General features: G+C 43.3%; 1 protein-coding gene across 1 annotated transcript; it reads right to left on the bottom strand.

The window, feature by feature from the left end:
• Positions 1–1652: 1652 nt before the first annotated feature.
• On the bottom strand, positions 1653–19592 carry LOC132506252 (olfactory receptor 2C1). Its single transcript, XM_060124794.1, is given in 3 exon segments — positions 1653–1797; positions 18653–18803; positions 18845–19592. Coding segments are annotated over 3 exon segments (1044 nt in total).
• Positions 19593–20164: the final 572 nt, after the last annotated feature.

The following is a 20164-nucleotide window of genomic DNA, read 5'->3' as shown; positions in this document are numbered from 1 at the left end:
AAAGATGGGTAAGTTGTCCATGGTTCTTGGCCTGTGCATGCAGGTTGTCAGTACCTTGCCTAAGCTTTGTTGAAAAGCAAGTGTCATGGTCTCTGCTTTAAGCCTTCTTGAGGAATTACAGATGAGCAAAGGAGAATGTATACGCTACCTCAAAGCCCCCCAAAATTTTTTTTTAATTTAGAAAAAGAGAAGCAAAGGCAGGACAGAAAAATATACTTCAGTGTTTCCTCAGCTTGAGTCTCGCTTGGCCCATTCCACAGTTCTCTGCATACACGGTCCTTGAACATGGCCCAGTGGACAAGCTATGCAGGTCAGTTCCCAGAGTCACATACTTACCTCTGCTCTACAGAGAGTGGGAAAAAATGATACCTTAGGAAAGCTCAGGCAAAGGCAAAGAGATGGGCTTGAATGTGACCCATTGGGGGACAGCCTGACTTCATTGGAGATCATGGTGGGGAAGAGGGGGACAGCCCGGGGTGGATCAACTACTGAAGGGCTTTGTACACCAGCTCAAAGAAGCTGGCTTTGATAAGTGAGGAAAGCCAGTGAAAGTCAATGGAATCGCTAAGGAAGCACAGGTACCCAGGCCTCACAGGCAGGTTCCTCCCACTCCTGGGTCTGCGGTAACCAGGGAAACTGGGATGCAACTGTTGAACTCCTTGCATTCTTAGATTGCCTCCACCGTCCAAACTGCTTTATCCTGTAGTCTGCTGGGCAGGAGAAAGAACACAGTACTAAAGCGCGCAGCCCTTGCCTGTCAGCCTCTCGGGAGGGTCTGGAGCAGACAGTAAGAACTGGAGAATACATCCAGTTATTCATTCATTCAGGAAACATTTGATTGCCTATAAAGTACCAGGTATTACACAGAAGCCAAATACAAAGCAGTGAACAAAACACACTGTATCTTCCTTCCAGAACCAGCCTTACTGGACCCCTCAGAAATACAGCACAAGTCAGGCAGCACACCCAGCCCCCAAGCCCCAAGATCTGAGTTCCAGCTCCGCAGGGCCACTCCTCTAAGTTCTGAGTTCTGATAAACCCAACCTGCTTCTGAGTTCTGATAAACCCAACCTTTCCCCCTACTCCCTGTGTGGTCGCTGCTTCCTACAGTTACCACCTCTGTTACCTTAGTGTCTACGTCCCACTGACAAATCAGCATGATCACTGCACCAACCACTTGAGAATAAATTTGAAGTAGGTTGTACAAAAGGCAACACCCTCAAGTCTATCCATTTCCTCTGACGTGTAACTTATACTTCTGGTTTGCTTCAGCCCTTCAGATATCCATTGAAAAGCCAGTTTTCCCCTGTACGTTTAATACTGGGGCTCTCCATATAGTGTCTGTACATCCCTTCCTCACTGAAACATTTTAACTCATTGATACAATTTTCCAACTGACAGCATGCCTTTTTTCCAAGGACTGCTAACCACTTGCCACAGACAGGATCAAATAAATATTCTCACAACCCAGAGAAGTAGCGCGAAGCCTGCACACCATTCCCTTTTCACACATGTGCTGTGGTTTCTCAGCCTAAGGTGGCTGATGGGTGGTCACAGCCAAAGCCAGAGCTGGGCCCCTCAGGCCTCCTACCCAACTTCCTTTCCTCTTGCCACCTCTTGTCTGCCTCTCCTGTGAGGGACTGCCTTACCGGTCAGTTTGGGAACAGCCAGGACTCCTGGGGTCCTGGGTGAGACTGTGCCCATGTCATCGCTGACACCATCACAGGCGAATCCTCGCTTTCACCATCATCAGCTCCAGCCTCCTCGCAGTCCTGCTGCTCGTCCTCGGCTCGGCTTCTGGATAGAGACAAAGAGAAGGACTGAGTGCAGGTCACAGGACACTAGCAATTAACCTGGCTACTCCCTGTGATATGGAAGTTAGCCTGAAGGATTTTGAACTTGTGCCACTCTGTTCTGGCATCTGGAGAAAGCTGTGGTCCTGAAGCTGCTCGGGCATTTCCTGTACACTTGGCCATTCTAGTGGCACTTCTGGAGTTTTTGATAAATTGGGGATTTACTGAGATTTGCAAGTAAAGTCTGGGTTTCCTGGCAGCCCCAATGCACACCTGCTATCATAGGTTTAAAGTGACTTGCATAGTGATTAAAGTGAAAGAGCTGGATTTTGAACCTGGGTCAGATCAATTTCAAAACCTTTAATTTTTCACTGTCTCTCTCAACACTCTTTCTGGCTAACAATTTCTGTGAAACCTCCAAACACAGACCTTATACTACATGTTCATGCCACGAGGGCAGCCTTGTTGTGGCAGGGGCCGTAGGCCCAGCCTCCTGGGGAGGAGGAAGGTACAGTTGAGGTTTCATGTCACACCCATTACCAGCAACTACCTCCCAGGCATGGTGTTGTGCCTGGCACAAGATTAAGAGCTAGTTATTACACAGTATAGATTAGACATGGTTCCCAAGAAATTTTTACAGCCAAAAGTGAGAAAAAGCAAAAAGAGACCCATTAAAAAGACAGAAAAGGAGACCCATCAGAGATCTCACTTGTTATACAGGATGGTCAAAAGGTACCCCTTCCATCGAGGCATGGTACGTGTGGCTGGGCAGAGAGTCAGGACCCCAGTGCCGCACCTGATAGTGGCAGAGTCTTATAGGTCTAAACTAAGATCCGGCCCTCTGCCTTGTATGGCAGCAGGTCACCATGTAAGCCCCTAGACCTGATTCATACATGACCCTTCTAAGAGCTATCACGGAATGAAGTTTTCTGAAGGGAGAACCAGAGGGAACGACAAAGCCTCTATATGGAACTGAGCTGCCTCAGAACCACAACTGCGTCCCAAATCACTAGCTTCCTGCTCCCAACTGTGGTCATGACCGAACGATAAGGTTACGTCTCCGATGGATGGCACAGGCACGGACAACCTCTCATTCCTGGATTCTTCCTGCCTCTCCCCTTTCCAGCCTCAGACTCTGTTCTTCAAATAGGTGGGTTGTTCTTTAAGGCCCCAGGGTCTGAGTGGTCTGAGCATAGCTCTGCCTCTTCTCTTGGGAAAGCCCCTGAGGATGGGCTTCATGGTCTCCAATAGAAGCCTGGTAACTGCCCCCCTCCCCGCCATAACCCCGGTTGCTGGCTCTTCTTGGAGCACAAACACCATCACCTGGAAATAAACCCCATCAATGGACACCCTACCTCCCCCGCCAAAGATCATCATATGGGCCCAGGGAGGAAAAGTATAGGAACGGAGATTCCTGCAAAGCCAGAGTTAGAAACTTGATTGAGGAATATGATGTGTGTGGCTGAGCAGAACAGCAGAGAGTGCTTCCAAGTCCTGTGTGCTCAGGGCAGTGCTGGGAGGTCTGGGGAAGCCCCTGCCCAGGGCCCCACAGCGCTGTTATATCTTGCAGCACTACTATCAGTCCTCAGTAGGTCCCAGTCTGGCCCTCTCCTGACCAGAAATCCGGTTCTGTTTATCTGTTTTGTGAGAGGTGTGACCCAGACCCTGAGGACGTAACCAAAGTTCCCACAGCTAGCTGAGCGTTACAATCCCTCTGTCTTCAACAGGCATGTCAAGAACCAGAAGACTCTCGTTTACAGAGAGTTATAACCTGCAGAGGAGAAAGCCTGAGTTCTACAGGGACAAATACTTCCCTTCCTTTATTCTTGGCAGCTGAGACCTACTGAAAGCTCGGTGATTGATGAGGGTCCAAACTCTCTCTCCACCCACCCTCCTTCCTTCAAAGGGGAAAGAAAATCTGTTCTCTTAAAAGCTGGCATGGACACCAATAATGAAAACAAACAAGTGCTTGAGAAGCAACAGCTAAATCAAGTTTTTCCACCTTGTTCCAACTGCTTGTCCCCTAACCCAGGCCCTCTCCAACCTGATCCCATTTCTCTTTCCTTACTCCCCTTCTCACCATTGCCTTCGTCTCCTGGGTTCTCACTCTAAATGCTGCACCAAGGTCACTGCCTTCTCAACGCTTCCTGGATGATGCACCCTCATCCAGGCTTGGATCTTCCTATGCAGAAAGGAAGACGTGTCGGGAATTGCTTCAGCTCCAGGATCTTCTCGTTGATGTAGTTTGGGCTGCAGCCATCATAAGCACAGCTCCCAGAGCTAGCTGAAAGCTTGTGAGTGAGGCCCAGCAGTTGCCAATATCGTGAGAGTCTGAAGAGCTGGTGGGAGACCTCCAAGTTGCCAACCTCTCTGAGATGTCAGAACCTGCCATCAGCCACCTGAGAGAATGTGAGTAATGAAGACAAATTCAACTGAGGCTCATGTGTTCTCAAATGTAGTTCCTACAATATGGAGAATCACTTCCAGCTAGGCCTCTCCAATAAGAACTTCATTTCTATTTCACTTTGCTAAGTTTGGGTGAGAAGGTATAGTTTTTTTTGTTTTGTTTTGTTTTTTGCGGTACGCGGGCCTCTCACTGTTGTGGCCTCTCCAGCTGCGGAGCACAGGCTCCAGACGCGCAGGCTCAGTGGCCATGGCTCATGGGACCAGCGCTCCGCGGCACGTGGGATCTTCCCGGACTGGGCACAAATCCGCGTCCCCTGCATCGGCAGGCGGACTCTCAACCACTGCGCTCCCATTCAAGTCAGACAGTGTCCTAATGGAAATCTCACAGACTTTGTCAGGTGGATCCAGTTTCCAGTGCCAGCTCAACTCCTCATTAACCGATGTGGGGCAAAATACTCAACTTCTCTAAGCTGCTTTTTCTCATCTGAGCATAACTATACCAATCCTGCAGCATACAGAAAAAGATTAGAAATGCTATTTGTAAAGCATCTGGCCAGTGCTTGGCACTTACAAGATGCAGAGTAAATGGTCTGTGGTGATAATAACAGAAGCTCTATCTTACAGGAACTTCTTTATAGCATATCTCACTACTTGATATATATTTATTGGTTTCATGTCTGTCATCCCTACAAGAATGTAAGGTTCTTGGAGAGCAGGTAATTTGTTTTGTTCATTGCTGAATCACAGCACCTTGAATAGTGTCTCATGCAAAATAAATATTTTGCAAAGGAATGAAAGGGTGAAAAAAGACAAGGAAGTCTGGGTCTTTAGACCTGATTGACTGCTTAAAGTACTTAAGCATTGTAAAGAATATGAAAGGAGGCGAAGACTGGTCTCTGGCTGAGACGTCTCTGAGATCTGTCTCCCCTTCGTTTCCACTTCTATCGCTCTAAGGTTGCATTTCTGAACTTCAGCACTATTTTTTGTTGTTGTTTTAAAGCTCAGGTTTTTGTTTTTTGGCTATGCTGCGCAGCACGCAGGATCTTAGTTCACCGACCAGGGATCGAACCCCTGCCCCCTGCAGTGGAAGTGTGGAGTCCTAACTGCTGGACCTCCAGGGAATTCCCTTGAACTTCAGCACTACAGTATTGACATTTGGGGCCAGACAGGTCTTTGTTGTCTGTGTGGGTCGGGGTGGGGGGTTGGGGGGGTGTCCTATGCATTGTAGGATGTTTAGCTGCACCCCTTGTCTCCACCCACTAGATGTCAGGAGCACCTGTCAGTTATGACAAGACTACTCCAGATTTTGCCAAATATCTTTGGGGGGTCAAAATCTTCCCTGGTTGAGAACCCCTGGTCAGGGACACATCATTAGGCCAGGCTGGTACAAGAGTCTTCCATCTATCTACCTGATCTTCCTACAAAGCAGATCTGGATCTCTTGACTTTCTACAAATCTAATTCAATTGTGTAAACTGCTCTGCTCAAAAGCCTTCAAGACTTCCTAATACCACTGAAATAAGTCAAGATCTCCTAACTTGCAAAGGCTCTCCCTGGATTCTAGATCTAACCTACTGCTCCAGTCTCACTGCGCACTCTCCTACACATGGTCTACAATCCAGCACAGGTGAACTGGTCCCACATCGTGGAACAGGCTCTCTGCTTTCCATAGTGTCTTTGCCCTCTAACCTTTTCCCAAGACCTGATTTCATTCTTTCCAGAGAAACTGAACACCAGGGGCTGCCAATCTCCATTCCTCCCAAGCTAGGGAGGAAGGGCACCTAAGCCTAGAAATTAGAAATACGGTAAATTTTATGTTCTCATGAGTGGAGTCCATCAAAGAAGACAAAAAACCCACTGGAAGAGGATTGGTAACAGCACCATCACCACCTTTTTGACGCTTCCTTGACGCTCTGAACTCCTCGGCCCTGTCTGTAACTCTTTCTCAGGGAGCCTTCTCTTACTCCACCTAACACCAGAACTTGTTTCTGCAAGTTTATCTACTCCACAGTTGGGGAGCTCTCTGAGTGCAAGGAGCATGTCTGAGCTGTGTTCGTGTCCTCACTGCCCAACACAAGGGCGCACAAGGACGCGATAGGGCCTCGGTGAACCAGTGTTTTATTCACGTAAAGCACAAGGGTAAAAGGCTCTGCGCCTTTCAAAGCACACTTCACGGGGAAAGAGAGCGGACAGGAGCCTCCAAAGGGCAACAGGTCCCGTACACCAGCCTACCATGTTCCCAGGCCTCTCCAAAAAGCACCGGGTCACGGCCACTGAGAGCCTTCCCGTCACAAGACCCAGGACATCATGAGAGCCTCAGGGGAGAGGGCGGAGCCGCGGAGCTCCAGCCCGCCCCGCCGCGAAAAGCCTCAAACGCGCGACTCACCCACCTGGTCGCATTTCCCAGATCGCGCGGCCTGAAGCTGCCGCGGGGCAGGCCGGGACTTCCAGAAAGCCTGACGAATGCGCAAGGGCTAAGCCGGAAAACAGCGTCGCCGGATACGCACAACCCTCCCCAGCTGGTTCCGCCCCCCCGCTAATCGACAGCAGTCTTCCCCAATGAGGAGACGGGTTCCCCGTTTGCGTCATAACCTGGACCAATAACGCTGTTCGAAAACCTGGGGCCCTGGATCTGGACGTTTGTTAATCCCTCCTCTTGGTTACTGCTGCTGTTCTGCTCGACAGGATGTTCCACTTCTCTTACTTGGAAGGGTATTTGTACCAGGCCTACCCGGACTCATACCCTACTTACAGATGAGACAATGACAGTATCAAAAATACGTAACGCTTACTATATGTTTGGCACAGTTTTATACACGTACACAGTAACTTATCCTCACACCAATCCTATGAAGCCAGTACTATTACCGTCCTCCAGACGAGAAAACTGCGACAGTGTAAGTGACTGTCTAATCACAGAAGTAGGACTAGAACTCGCTTCTAACCCAATGCTTTTCTTCCCTCTGTTTTAATTTTTTCATATTCCACAAGTATCGCAAAACATTCTCATTTAAAAATGAAGCCTCTCATTCCTTAACTCCCAAGTTACACTCCCTCTCCAGAGGAAATAACTGTCATTAGTGTGTATGTCTTGCTGGATCTTAATCTGTAATTTTGTCTACTTAGTATATCTTACAAGTTTTTCTGTTTCAATATATCAACCTCATCTTTTTTTTTTTTTAAACTCCTGTGTTTGGCATTTACCATTATGTGTTCAATCTTCAATCATTTCCCTTTTGATGGACATTCAAATACTTTCCTAATTTTCGTGTGTGTGTGTGTGTGTGTGTGTGTGTGTGTGTGTGTGATTCTGGATTGGGATATTCTGAATATATTCTGAAGAGGGAGCTCGTGGGTTGGGATAAGAGTGTGTGGGAAAGAAAAGTGGAGGCTTCTCTCTGCCTTTATTCTGGGCCCACTTCATCTATCCATCATTTATAAACAATCTGGTTGCACAGTGAGAGTAGTACTCCATCAGGATATAAATGGAGGGAGCTGGGATGTGATATAGACTGATAAACCTCCTTAGGGTAAGTATACCATCTTTGATTAAGTACAACACTGAGCAGTTTTCTCTAAGCACTCGCACATGCACTATCTACTTTGATCCTTACATTGTTCCTGCCATTTACTATATCCACATTTCAGATGATGAAACAGAGTGCTAGAGAGGGTTAATAAAACATAAGCCTGGGACATCTTGATGTGGCGGAAAGCAAGGAAATGCTCAAGGAATATGGGGACAAGTCAAAAAAACACAAAAGCCAGTTTGAATGGACTCCCAGTGATGAAACAAGGGACAAAAATATAATGATATTAAAAAGTTATAAACCATAGAATAGAATAGGAAACATTGATTCTGTAAGATGTAAATAAATAAAAGATTAAATTGAGTTTCATTAGTATCAGGATATTTAAGTAGTTTCAAAGTATTTCCCTGTAAAATGCTTATTAATTACAAAATAGGAAATAATGGAAAAGCCTAGCAGACACCACCTTCATTTAGTGATCCAAGTAGCATCACTAGTAATGGGAGACATTGAAATTTACAACACCTGTCTTAGTCTGAAGACATTGAAATTTACACCACCTGTCTTAGTCTGCTTAGGCTGCCATAACTAAATACCACAGATTGAGTGACTTAAACAATAGGAATTAATTTTCTCACAATTATGGAGCCTGGAAACCCAAGATTAAGGTTCTGGCAGGATTCAGTTTCTGGTGAGGGCTCGTTCCTGGCTTGCAGAAGGCTGCTTTGTCTACAGTTGGCCTTTCCTTTGACTGTGTGTGGAGAGAGAAAGATCTCCCTCTCCTTCTTCTCTTTGTAAGGTCACCAATCCCATCAGATGAGGGGCACACCCTTATGATACCACTTAACCCTAATTACCTCCTAAAGGCTCTATGTTCAAATACAATTAATTACATTGGGGTTTAGGGTTTCAATATATGAATTTTCAGGTGGGGTACAAATTCAGTCCATAGCACCACCTGACAGCATACGATAAGAAGAATGCAACATCACATGTGTGGAATTCCTGACAAAGATGACCTGAATCTAACTATGAGGAAAAAACTGAAATTGAGCTATGTTCTACTAAATAACTGGATGATCTTTTAAAGTGTCAGGGTCACGAAAGTCAAGAAAAGACAGAGGAACAATTTCAGACTGACAGAGACTAAGGAGACATGACAACTACATGCAACGTGTAATTTTGAACAGAATCCTTTTGCTATGAAATGCATTGTTGGGACAACTGGCAAAAGCTGAATGGGGTCTCAGGATTAAATAATATAATGTATTGATGTTCATTTAGTAATTTCGATGGCTACATGGTGGTCCTGTAGGAGAACGTCCTTGTTTGTTAGAGATACACAGTAAAATATTTGGGGAAGACAGAGTATCATGCTGTCAACTTAGTCTCAAATGATCCAGGGAGAGAAAGTCCTTTATATCATGCTTCCAACATTTCTGTAAGTTTGTGATTATTACACAAAGAAAAAAATTTGGAAAAGGCACAAGCTTTAGAGTCAAGAGTACTTGGGTTTGATTCCCAGACCTACCACTGTGTACTGGGAGCACATTTCCTCTTGTGCTCCAATGTCCTCATCTTAAAATGGGGATGGTGTAGGTTGTTGTGAGGATTAAAGGAGTTGATCCTATAAAGGGTTTAGATTGTTACATAGCCCAGGATAAGTACTCAGTAAAGTTGATGTGCTCAACCCATCTATATAGTCAAATAAACTGGATTTCTCCACCCAATCGTTAATGGAGTGTCCAAATTAGCCTGTAATTTAGCATTCACATACTAGAGCATAAGCTCACCAAGCCAAAGGCACTTTCCAATTCTTATTTCCCACCATCTCCTTTATTCCAACATCTCCTAACCACAGCCATGTAATTGAAACTGAAGTCTGTGAAGACGGAAAAAGGACTGACTCCCTTCATTGACAGGTTCAAAATTTAGTCATTGCACTCACTTTGCTAGGATACAGGGCAAGGTGGGACTTGGACAGACTCTGTGAAAGGCTCTAAGAGACGGGCTCTTAAATTCACTTAAATCTAATGACCACACTAGCATATTCAAATTCTCTACATTTATATTTTACTAAGGTTGGTGAACCTTCTATAGTTCTTGGTACATCTTTTGTTTTGCATTTTTTTGAATATCCAACTGAATAAGACACAAAACATATTTTTTCTTCTGAAACCCTAGAAATGGAACGTCAAAGTCCTTAATAACAAGGAGCTTTCCTCACATTTAATGGCTTTTTTTCCCAATTTTTGACTTTGTTTCAAGCACACCACTGAGAATGGAAGATGAATATGTGTACACTTTGATGATGTCGTATGTGATCCCCATGATGCATTCATGTCCCAAGCTTTTTCTCCTCCCTGTAATTCTCTGTGTCTTACTATGCCCCTAAATGCAAGTTAGATTCAAAACGTCCTGTACTTTCCGTAGGGAGACTCTGCAAAGCTCTGAAGTGTCTGAAGAACGCCTGTCTATTTTCTTCCTATTTTCCCCCAAGTAATTTTGCAATTTAAACGAATTAGCTAGGGGATATCTCCTTGGAAAATACAATTCTCATAAATTAATCAACTGGCATTCTGGTGTGTATATCAACTTAGGAGTTTAGTCATTGTGATTCTACCTCCTGAGAACTTCATCTAATCTGAGTGTGCTGATCAATAAAACTTTTGAGACTTTGGACTTTGATGAGCTGGACTCTGGACTTTGATGAGCTCACCAAGATTATGCTGCTAGGTGGCTAGTCCTGGAGACATACTTCAGTATTACTGGGTAAGGAACAGAGACAATAGGTCATGGTTCTGATCTACAACTAGAAAAACAAATTCAGGCTGGGACAATATAACTAGATGTTTTTGGGGAGGCATTATGCAAATGTGGAAAGAGGGGAAACGTCATTGTTTGTTCAGCATTGTCCAAGTGACAGGATGACCCCAAAGTGGCAAATATGAAAATGGTTCATGTGACATTTTTAGTTCCTAGTGTGAAAAAGGGAGATTCATGGGGCTTGTTAATTAATTCAACTCACTAAGTATTGAGCATCTACTATGTATAAGGCATGTGTTTAGGTGCTGTGAAGGACACAAGACTCTTTAGAAAGTAGCCCTAAAATCATTGATCATCTTTTCTCTGGTAATGCAGTTACCAGGTAACTTTCTCATATCAACCCAGCTTCTCTCCCTGGGGAAAGAACATATGAACTGCAGTGGCAGGTGTGGATTCCCCTGGCAATTCTAGTGATGTGAAGAATCACGTACTGGCATTCTAATTCCAATACCTGAGTTCTTTGGTAAGTCATGGCGTGCTGGACTGATTGCTGAATTTTAGAAACTTTAGGGGTGAAAGACTAGATCATGAGGCAGAGGAAATGCTTTACAAATGGATGATCTTTCCTGGGCTCTTAAACTTGCTTAAGGAATCTCAGAGCATTCCATAATCCACTGACCATACTAGCATATCCAAATACTGGTAGCAAATCTGATGGCTGGGACTTTGGTGAGGAAATTATTTAATTAATTAATTAATTAATTTTTTGGCTATGTGGCATGCGGGATCTTAGTTCCCCGACAAGGGATCAAACCTGCACCCCCTGCAGTGGAAGCGTGGAGTCTCAACCACTGGACAGCCAGGGAAGTCCCAGTGAGAAAATAATTTAAATAAAACTATTTAATTAAAAGAAAAATGGTCTTGGGAATTCCCCAGCAATTCAGTGGTTAGGACTCCAGGCTTCCACTGCAGGGGGCACTGGTTCGATCCGTGGTCGAGAAACTAAGATCCCACAAGCCGGAGGGCACGGCCAAAAAGAAAAGAAAAATGGTCTTCTTACCATTTCCTTTTTTAATTTAATTTTATTTGCTTTTTATACAGCAGGTTCTTATTAGTTATCCATTTTGTACATATTAGTGTATACATGTCAATCCCAATCTCCCAATTCATCACACTGCCACGACACCCCGCCCAACGCCACTCTCCCCCCTTGGTGTCCATATGTTTGTTCTCTGCATCTGTGTCTCAATTTCTGCCCTGCAAACCAGTTCATCTGAACCATTTCTCTAGGTTCCACATATGTGCGTTAATATATTTGTTTTCTCTTTCTGACTTACTTCACTCTGTATGACAGTTTCAGGATCTATCTACATCTCTACAAATGACCTGATTTCATTCTTTTATGGCTAATATTCCATTGTATATATGTACCACATCTTCTTTATCCATTCATCTGTCGATGGGCATTTAGGTTGCTTCCATGTCCTGGCTATTGTAAATAGTGCTGCAGTGAATATTGGGTGCATGTGTCTTTTTGAATTATGGTTTTTCTCTGGGTATATACCCAGTGGTGGGATTGCTGGGTCATATGGTAACTCTATTTTTAGTTTTTTAAGGAACCTCCACGCTGTTCTCCATAGTGGCTGTATCGATTTACATTCCCACCAACAGTGCAAGAAGGTTCCCTTTTCTCCACACCCTCTCCAGCATTTGTTGTTTGCAGATTTTCTGATGATGCCCATTCTAACTGGTGTGAGGTGATACTTCATAGTAGTTTTGATTTGCATTTCTCTAATAATTAGTGATGTTGAGCAGCTTTCATGTGCTTCTTGGCCATTGTATGTCTTCTTTGGAGAAATGTCTTCTTTGGAGAAATGTCTATTTAGGTCTTCTGCCCATTTTTGGACTGAGTTGTTTGCTTTTTAATGTTGAGCTGCATGAGCTGTTTACATATTTTGGAGATTAATCCTTTGTGTGTTGATTCATTTGCAAATATTTTCTCCCATTCTGAGGGTTGTCTTTTCATCTTGTTTGTAGTTTCCTTTGCTGTGCAAAAACTTTTTGTGTGTGTGTGTGTGCAAAAACTTTTAAGTTTCATTAGCTCCCATTTGTTTATTTTTGTTTTTATTTCCATCACTCTAGGAGGTGGATCAAAAAAGATCTTGCCGTGATTTACGTCAAAGAGTGTTCTTCCTATGTTTTCCTCTAAGAGTTTTATAGTCTCCAGTCTTACATTTAGGTCTCTAATCCATTTTGAGTTTATTTTTGTGTACGGTGTTAGGGAGTGTTCTAATTTCATTCTTTTACATGTAGCTGTCCAGTTCTCCCAGCACCACTTATTGAAGAGACTGTCTTTTCTCCATTGTATATCCTTGCCTCCTTTGTCATAGATTAGTTGACCATATGTGCGTGGGTTTATCTCTGGGCTTTCTATCCTGTTCCATTGATCTATATTTCTGTTTTTGTGCCAGTACCATATTGTCTTGATTACTGTAGCTTTGTAGTATAGTCTGAAGTCTGGGAGCATGATTCTTCCAACTCCAATTTTTTCCCTCAAGACTGCATTGGCTATTCAGGGTCTTTTGTGTCTCCAAACAAATTTTAAGATTTTTTTTCTTGTTCTGTAAAAAATACCATTGGTAATTTGATAGGGATTGCATTGAATCTGTAGATTGCTTTGGTTAGTATAGTCATTTTCACAATATTGATTCTTCCAATCCAAGATCATGGTATATCTCTCCATCTGTTGGTATCATCTTTAATTTCTTTCATCAGTGTCTTATAGTTTTCTGCATACAGGTCTTTCGTGTCCCTAGGTAGGTTTACTCCTAGGTATTTTATTCTTTTTGTTGCAGTGGTAAATGGGAGTGTTTCCTTAATTTCTCTTTCAGATTTTTCATCATTAGTGTATAGGAATGCAAGAGATTTCTGTGCATTAATTTTGTATCCTGCACCTTTACCATATTCATTGATTAGCTCTAGTAGTTTTCTGGTGGCGTTTTTAGGATTTTCTATGTATAGTATCATGTCATCTACAAACAATGACAGTTTTACTTCTTCTTTTCCAATTTGTATTCCTTTTATTTCTTTTTCTTCTCTAATTGCTGTGGCTAGGACTTCCAAAACTATACTGAATAATAGTGGTGAGAGTGGACATCCTTGTCTTGTTCCTGATCTCAGAGGAAATGCTAGAGGAAATGCTTTCATTTTTAACCATTGAGAATGATGTTTGCTGTGGGTTTGTCATATATGCCCTTTTTATGTTGAGGTAGGTTCCCTCTATGCCCACTTTCTGGTGAGTTTTTATAATAAATGGGTGTTGAATTTTGTCAAAAGCTTTTTCTGCATCTATTGAGATGATCATATGGTTTTTCTTCTTCAATTTGTTAATATGGTGTATCACATTGATTGTGTATATTGAAGAATCTTTGCATCTCTGGGATAAATCCCACTTGATCATGGTGTATGATCCTTTTAATGCGTTGTTGGATTCTGTTTGCTAGTATTTTATTGAGGATTTTTGCATCTATATTCATGAGTGATATTGGTCTGTAATTTTCTCTTTTTGTAGTATCTGTGTCTGGTTTCGGTATCAGGGTGATGGTGGTCTCATAGAATGAGTTTGGGAGTGTTCCTTCCTCTGCAATTTTTTAGAAGAGTTTGAGAAGGATGGGTGTTAGCTCTTCTCTAAATGTTTGATAGAATTCACCTGTGAAGCCATCTGGGCCTGCACTTTTGTGTGTTGGAAGATTTTTAATCACAGTTTCAATTAAATTACTTGTGATTGGTCTGTTCATATTTTCTATTTCTTCCTGGTTCAGTCTTGGAAGGTTATACCTTTCTAAGAATTTGTCCATTTCTTCCAGGCTGTCCACTTTATTGGCCTAGAGTTCCTTGTAGTAGTCTCTTAGGATGCTTTGTATTTCTGCGGTGTCTGTTGTAACTTGTCCTTTTTCATTTCTAATTTTAATGATTTGAGTCTTCTCCCTTTTTTTCTTGATGAGTCTGGCTAATGGTTTATCAAGTTTGTTTATCTTCTCAAAGAACCAGCTTTTAGTTTTATTGATCTTTGCTATTGTTTTGTTTCTATTTCATTTATTTCTGCTCTGATTTTATGATTTCTTTCCTTCTACTAACTTTGGGGTTATTTTGTTCTTCTTTCTCTAGTTCCTTTAGGTATAGGTTAGATTGTTTATTTGAGATGTTTGTTGTTTGTTGAGGTAGGATTGTATTGCTATAAACTTCCCTCTTAGAATTGCTTTTGCTGCATCCCATAGGTTTTGAATCGTCATGTTTTCATTGTCATTTGTCTCTAGGTATTTTTTCATTTCCTCTTTGATTTCTTCAGTGATCTCTTGGTTATTTCGTAAAATATTGTTTAGCCTCCATGTGTTTGTGTTGTTTACTTTTTTCCATGTAATTGATTTCTAATCTCATAGCATTATGATCAGAAAAGATACTTAATATGATTTCAATTTTCTTAAATTTACTGAGGCTTGATTTGTGACCCAAGATGTGATCTATCTTGGAGAATGTTCTGTGCGCATTTGAAAAGAAAGTGTAATCTGCTGTTTTTGGATGGAATGTCCTATAAATATCAATTAAATCTATCTGGTCTATTGTGTCATTTAAAGCTTGGGTTTCCTTATTAATTTTCTGGCTGGATGATCTGTCCATTGGTGTAAGTGAGGTGTTAAAGTCCCCCACTATTATTGTGTTACTGTCGATTTCTTCTTTTATAGCTGTTAGCAGTTGCCTTATGTATTGAGGTGCTCCTATGTTGGGTGCATATATATTTATAATTGTTTTATCTTCTTCTTGGATTGATGTCTTGATCATTATGTAGTGTCCTTCCTTGTCTCTTGTAACATTCTGTATTTTAAAGTCTATTTTATCTGATATGAGTATTGCTACTCCAGCTTTCTTTTGATTTCCATTTGCATGGAATATCTTTTTCCATCCCCTCACTTTCAGTCTGTATGTGTCCCTAGGTCTGAAGTGGGTCTCTTGTAGACAGCATATATATGGCTCTTGATTTTGTATGCGTTCAGCAAGCCTGTGTCTTTTGGTTGGAGCATTTAATCCATTCACGTTTAAGGTAATTATCAATATGTATGTTCCTATTACCACTTTCTTAATTGTTTTGGGTTTGTTTTTGTAGGCCCTCTTCTTCTCTTGTGTTTCCCACTTAGAGAAGTTCCTTTAGCATTTGTTGTAGAGCTGGTTTGGTGGTGCTGAATTCTCTTAGCTTTTGGTTGTCTGTAAAGCTTTTGATTTCTCCATCGAATCTGAATGAGATCCTTGCTGGGTAGAGTAATCTTGGTTGTAGGTTCTTCCCTTTCATCACTTTAAATATGTCATGCCACTCCTTTCTGGCTTGTAGAGTTTCTGCTGAGAAATCAGCTCTTAACCTTATGGGAGTTTTCTTGTATGTTATTTGTCTTTTTTCCCTTGCTGCTTTCAATAATTTTTCTGTGTCTTTAATTTTTGCCAATTTGATTACTCTGTCTCAGTGTGTTTCCTTGGGTTTATCCTTTATGGGACTCTTTGCGCTTCCTGGACTTGGGTGGCTATTTCCTTTCCCATGTTAGGGAAGTTTTCGACTATAATCTCTTCAAATATTTTCTCAGGTTCTTTCTCTCTCTCTCCTCATTCTGAGACCCCTATAATGCGAGTGTTGTTGCGTTTAATGTTGTCCCAGAGGTCTCTTAGGCTGTCTTTGTTTCTTTTTTCTTTATTCTGTTCCGCAGAGGTGAATTCCTCCTTTCTATCTTCCAGGTCACTTATCTGTTCTTCTACCTCAGTTATTCTGCTATTGATTCCTTCTAGTGTAGTTTTCATTTCAGTTATTGTATTGTTCATCTCTGTTTGTTTGTTCTTTAATTCTTCTAGGTCTTTTTTAAACATTTCTTACATCTTCTTGATCTTTGCCTCCATTCTTTTTGGAGGTCCTGGATCATCTTCACTATCATTATTCTGAATTCTTTTTCTGGAAGGTTGCCTATCTCCACTTCATTTAGTTGTTTTTCTGGGGTTTTATCTTGTTCCTTCATCTGGTACATAACCCTCTGCCTTTTCATCTTGTCTATCTTTCTGAATGTGGTTTTTGTTCCACAGGCTGTAGGATTGTAGTTCTTCTTGCTTCTGCTGTCTGCCCTCTGGTGGATTAGGTTATCTAAGAGTCTTGTGCAACTTTCCTGATGGGAGCGACTGGTGGTGGGTAGAACTGGCTGTTGCTCTGGTGGCAGAGCTCAGTAAAACTTTAATCCGCTTGTCTGCTGATGGGTGGGGCTGGGTTCCCTCGCTGTTGGTTGTTTGGCCTGAGGTGACCCAACCCTGGAGCCTACCTGGGCTCTTTGGTGGGGCTAATGTCGGACTCTGGGAGGGCTCACACCAAGGAGTACTTCCCAGAACTTCTGCTGCCAGTGTCCTTGTCCACATGGTGAGACACAGCCACCCTCTGCCTCTGCAGGAGACCCTCCAACACTAGCAAATAGGTCTAGTTCAGTCTCCTATGGGGGTCACTGCTCCTTCCCCTGGGACCCGATATGCACACTACTTTGTGTGTGCCCTCCAAGAGTGGAGTCTCTGTTTCTCCCAGTCCTGTCAAAATCCTACAGTCAAATCTCGCTTTCAAAGTCTGATCCTCTGGGAATTCCTTCTCCTGTTGCCGGACCCCCAGGTTAGAAGCCTGACGTGGGGCTCAGAACCTTCACTCCAGTGGGTGGACTTCTGTGGTATAAGTGTTCTCCAGTTTGTGAGTCAACCACCCAGCAGTTATGGGATTTGATTTTATTGTGATTGTGCCCCTCCTTCTGTCTCATTGTGGCTTCTCTTTGGATGTGGGATATCTTTTTTGGTGAGTTCCAGTGTCTTCCTGTTGATGATTGTTCAGCAATTAGTTGTGATTCCAGTGCTCTCGCAAGAGGGAGTAAGAGCACGTCCTTCTACTCCATCATCTTGAACCAATCTCCTTCCTACCATTTCTCATTCAACATTGGATAAGGCAAAAGGGAAAATGGAATGTAGACATAAAATAGAGGTTAAACAAGATGACAGAGGGGCATATGACTGGGAAGTGTGGGTAGATAGACTGAAACATTAAGAAAAGACAAAGAGAGATGGACAAAGATGATGGATGGATAGGGTGCAAAGATGAATTCTTGGGTTTTCAACTGGGGCTAATAAAACCTGGCTTGATTTTATGGAATTATATAAGATACTGCCAAGTGGAGGTGCTTTCTTTAGAAAAGTACAGAATTCTCTAGAAATACAATAATACATATGTAATATTTATTACACATAATAAAATGTGGACAGCAGTGACAGTGAACTAAGTCTGTACTAAGTCAACAACCTCTGAGTCATTGATGACACATCTGCCCTGTTATCTGTGGTCCACAGTAGGATATTTGGTAAAGAAGTGTAGAACATTAGAAATAACATTAACGGGCTTCCCTGGTGGCGCAGTGGTTGAGAGTCCGCCTGCCGATGCAGGGGGCACGGGTTCGTGCCCCGGTCCGGGAGGGTCCCATGTGCTGCGGAGCAGCTGGGCCAGTGGACCAGTGGACCATGGCCACTGAGCCTGCGCGTCCGGAGCCTGTGCTCCGCAACGGGAGAGGCCACAGCGGTGAGAGGTCCGCGTACCGCAAATAAATAGAGAACGGACTTGAGGATATGGGGAGGGGGAAGGGTGAGCTGTGACAAAGCAAGAGAGAGGCATGGACATATATACACTACCAAACGTAAGGTAGATAGCTAGTGGGAAGCAGCCGCATAGCACAGGGAGATCAGCTCGGTGCTTTGTGACCACTTGGAGGGGTGGGATAGGGAGGGTGGGAGGGAGGGAGACGCAAGAGGGAAGAGATATGGAAACATATGTACATGTATAACTGATTTCCTTTGTTATAAAGCAGAAACTAACACACCATTGTAAAGCAATTATACCCCAATAAAGATGTTAAAAAAAAATCCCTTTAACCTCAAAAAAAAAAAAAAGAAAGAAATAACATTAACCATGTACCAACAGCTTAGTGCTGTCAAGAACATGCTTGTACTGCGGTCAGTACTCCTCATGTTCACCTGGCCAGAGAGAATGAGAAAAAGCTTGTAGAGATGAAGAGGTGGTAAATGATAGTTTTCCCTTCCTTCAGCTGACTTCCCCAGCAGCCTCCTCAGCGCCCCCTTCACCTCCTTGTTCCTCAGAGTGTAAATGAGAGGGTTCACCATGGGTGTGACCACAGAGTAGAAGAGGGAAATGAATTTGGCCTGGTTGCTGGTCTTAGCTGGAAGCAGATACCCATAGATAGCTGAGCCATAAAAGAGCCATAAAAGAGGAGTACCACCATAAAAGAGCCATAAAAGAGGAGTACCACCACCAGATAAGAGAGGCACGTGTTAAAGGTCTTTCTCTGTCCCTTGGCCGAGTGGATCTTCAGCACTGCCTGAGCTATGTAGCAGTAGGAGATCAGGATGATGCTTAATGGGACAGTGGTGAAGAAGGTGCAGACACCATTGAGACTTGTGTCTCCACAGGCTAGTTTGATCATGGCGGGCACCTCACACAGGAAGCTGTCCACCCTCTGGTGCCCTCACAAAGGGAGCTGCAGAGTGAAGGTTGACTGGACCACAGAGTTGCCCAAGCCACCCAAACAGGCAATGGCAGCCAGCAGCCAGCAGAGCCAGGGGTTCATGATGGTGGTGTAGTGCAGGGGCCAGCACACCATGACATAGTAGTCAAATGCCATCACCAACAGCAGGATGCACTCAGTAGCCCCTAGCCAGAGGAAAACATTGAGTTGGGTCACACAGCCACCATAGCTGATGGTCTTGTCTGATCCCCACAAGATGATCAGCACTTGGGGGACTGAGCTAGTAGTAAAAGCAAGATCCAGGGAGGAGAAGTTGCTGAGGAAGAAGTACATGGGTGTGTGGAGCCGGGCATCCAGGCTGGAAAGCAGGATCATGGTTGAGTTCCCAACAAGGGTCAGCAAGTAGGAGAAGAGGATGACTACAAAAAAGATTATCTCCAGCTGGGGATGGTCAGATACACCCATCAGAATAAAGCTCTCCAAGGAGCTGCTGTTGGCCCTTTCCATCTCTGGTTGCCTTCAGTCACTTGAGGAATCTGTCCAGGGACAATCAGGAGTAAAGCAAGTGAAGAAGCTACTGGATTAGGTGGATCTGCATCAGTGCAGGTCTGATGTCGCCGACCTTTGTAGTTAAGTACCAATTTAAATTTTATGATTGCAAGGTTTCATTGCAATCCCCAAACACTGTCAGTCCCACAATGAATGGAAACTTTATTGCATCTGAATATCAACATGAGCTATCACAAAATGAAGGAAGTGCTTCACGAAGAACAAAAAGATCAGGGTCTTCAGTTCAACACAGTGATGACCCAAGAAATTCATCTTTGCACCCTGTCCATCCATCATCTTTGTCCATGATGGAGTGTGAACTCCTTCAGTTCAAAAGGGTAGAGGGAGTTGACCATTGGAACTAAATGTGGAAATTCTCAAAAAATACTAATTTCCCCAGCCAAGATTTTGGTATACTCAGGGGAGGGGTGAGCAGACCTGCTGTATTTGGAAGAATTCCCCAAATGTTTCTGATAAATTTCTTCCCTTCTCTTCTATATCCCTCCCCTCCCAAGTGAAAACTCCTGGTC

This window comes from Lagenorhynchus albirostris, chromosome 15 (assembly GCF_949774975.1).
Source record: "Lagenorhynchus albirostris chromosome 15, mLagAlb1.1, whole genome shotgun sequence".
Taxonomy (NCBI): Eukaryota; Metazoa; Chordata; class Mammalia; order Artiodactyla; family Delphinidae; genus Lagenorhynchus; species Lagenorhynchus albirostris.
The sequence above is the reverse complement of the archived record's forward strand: the minus strand, read 5'-3'. Positions and strand labels throughout refer to the sequence as shown.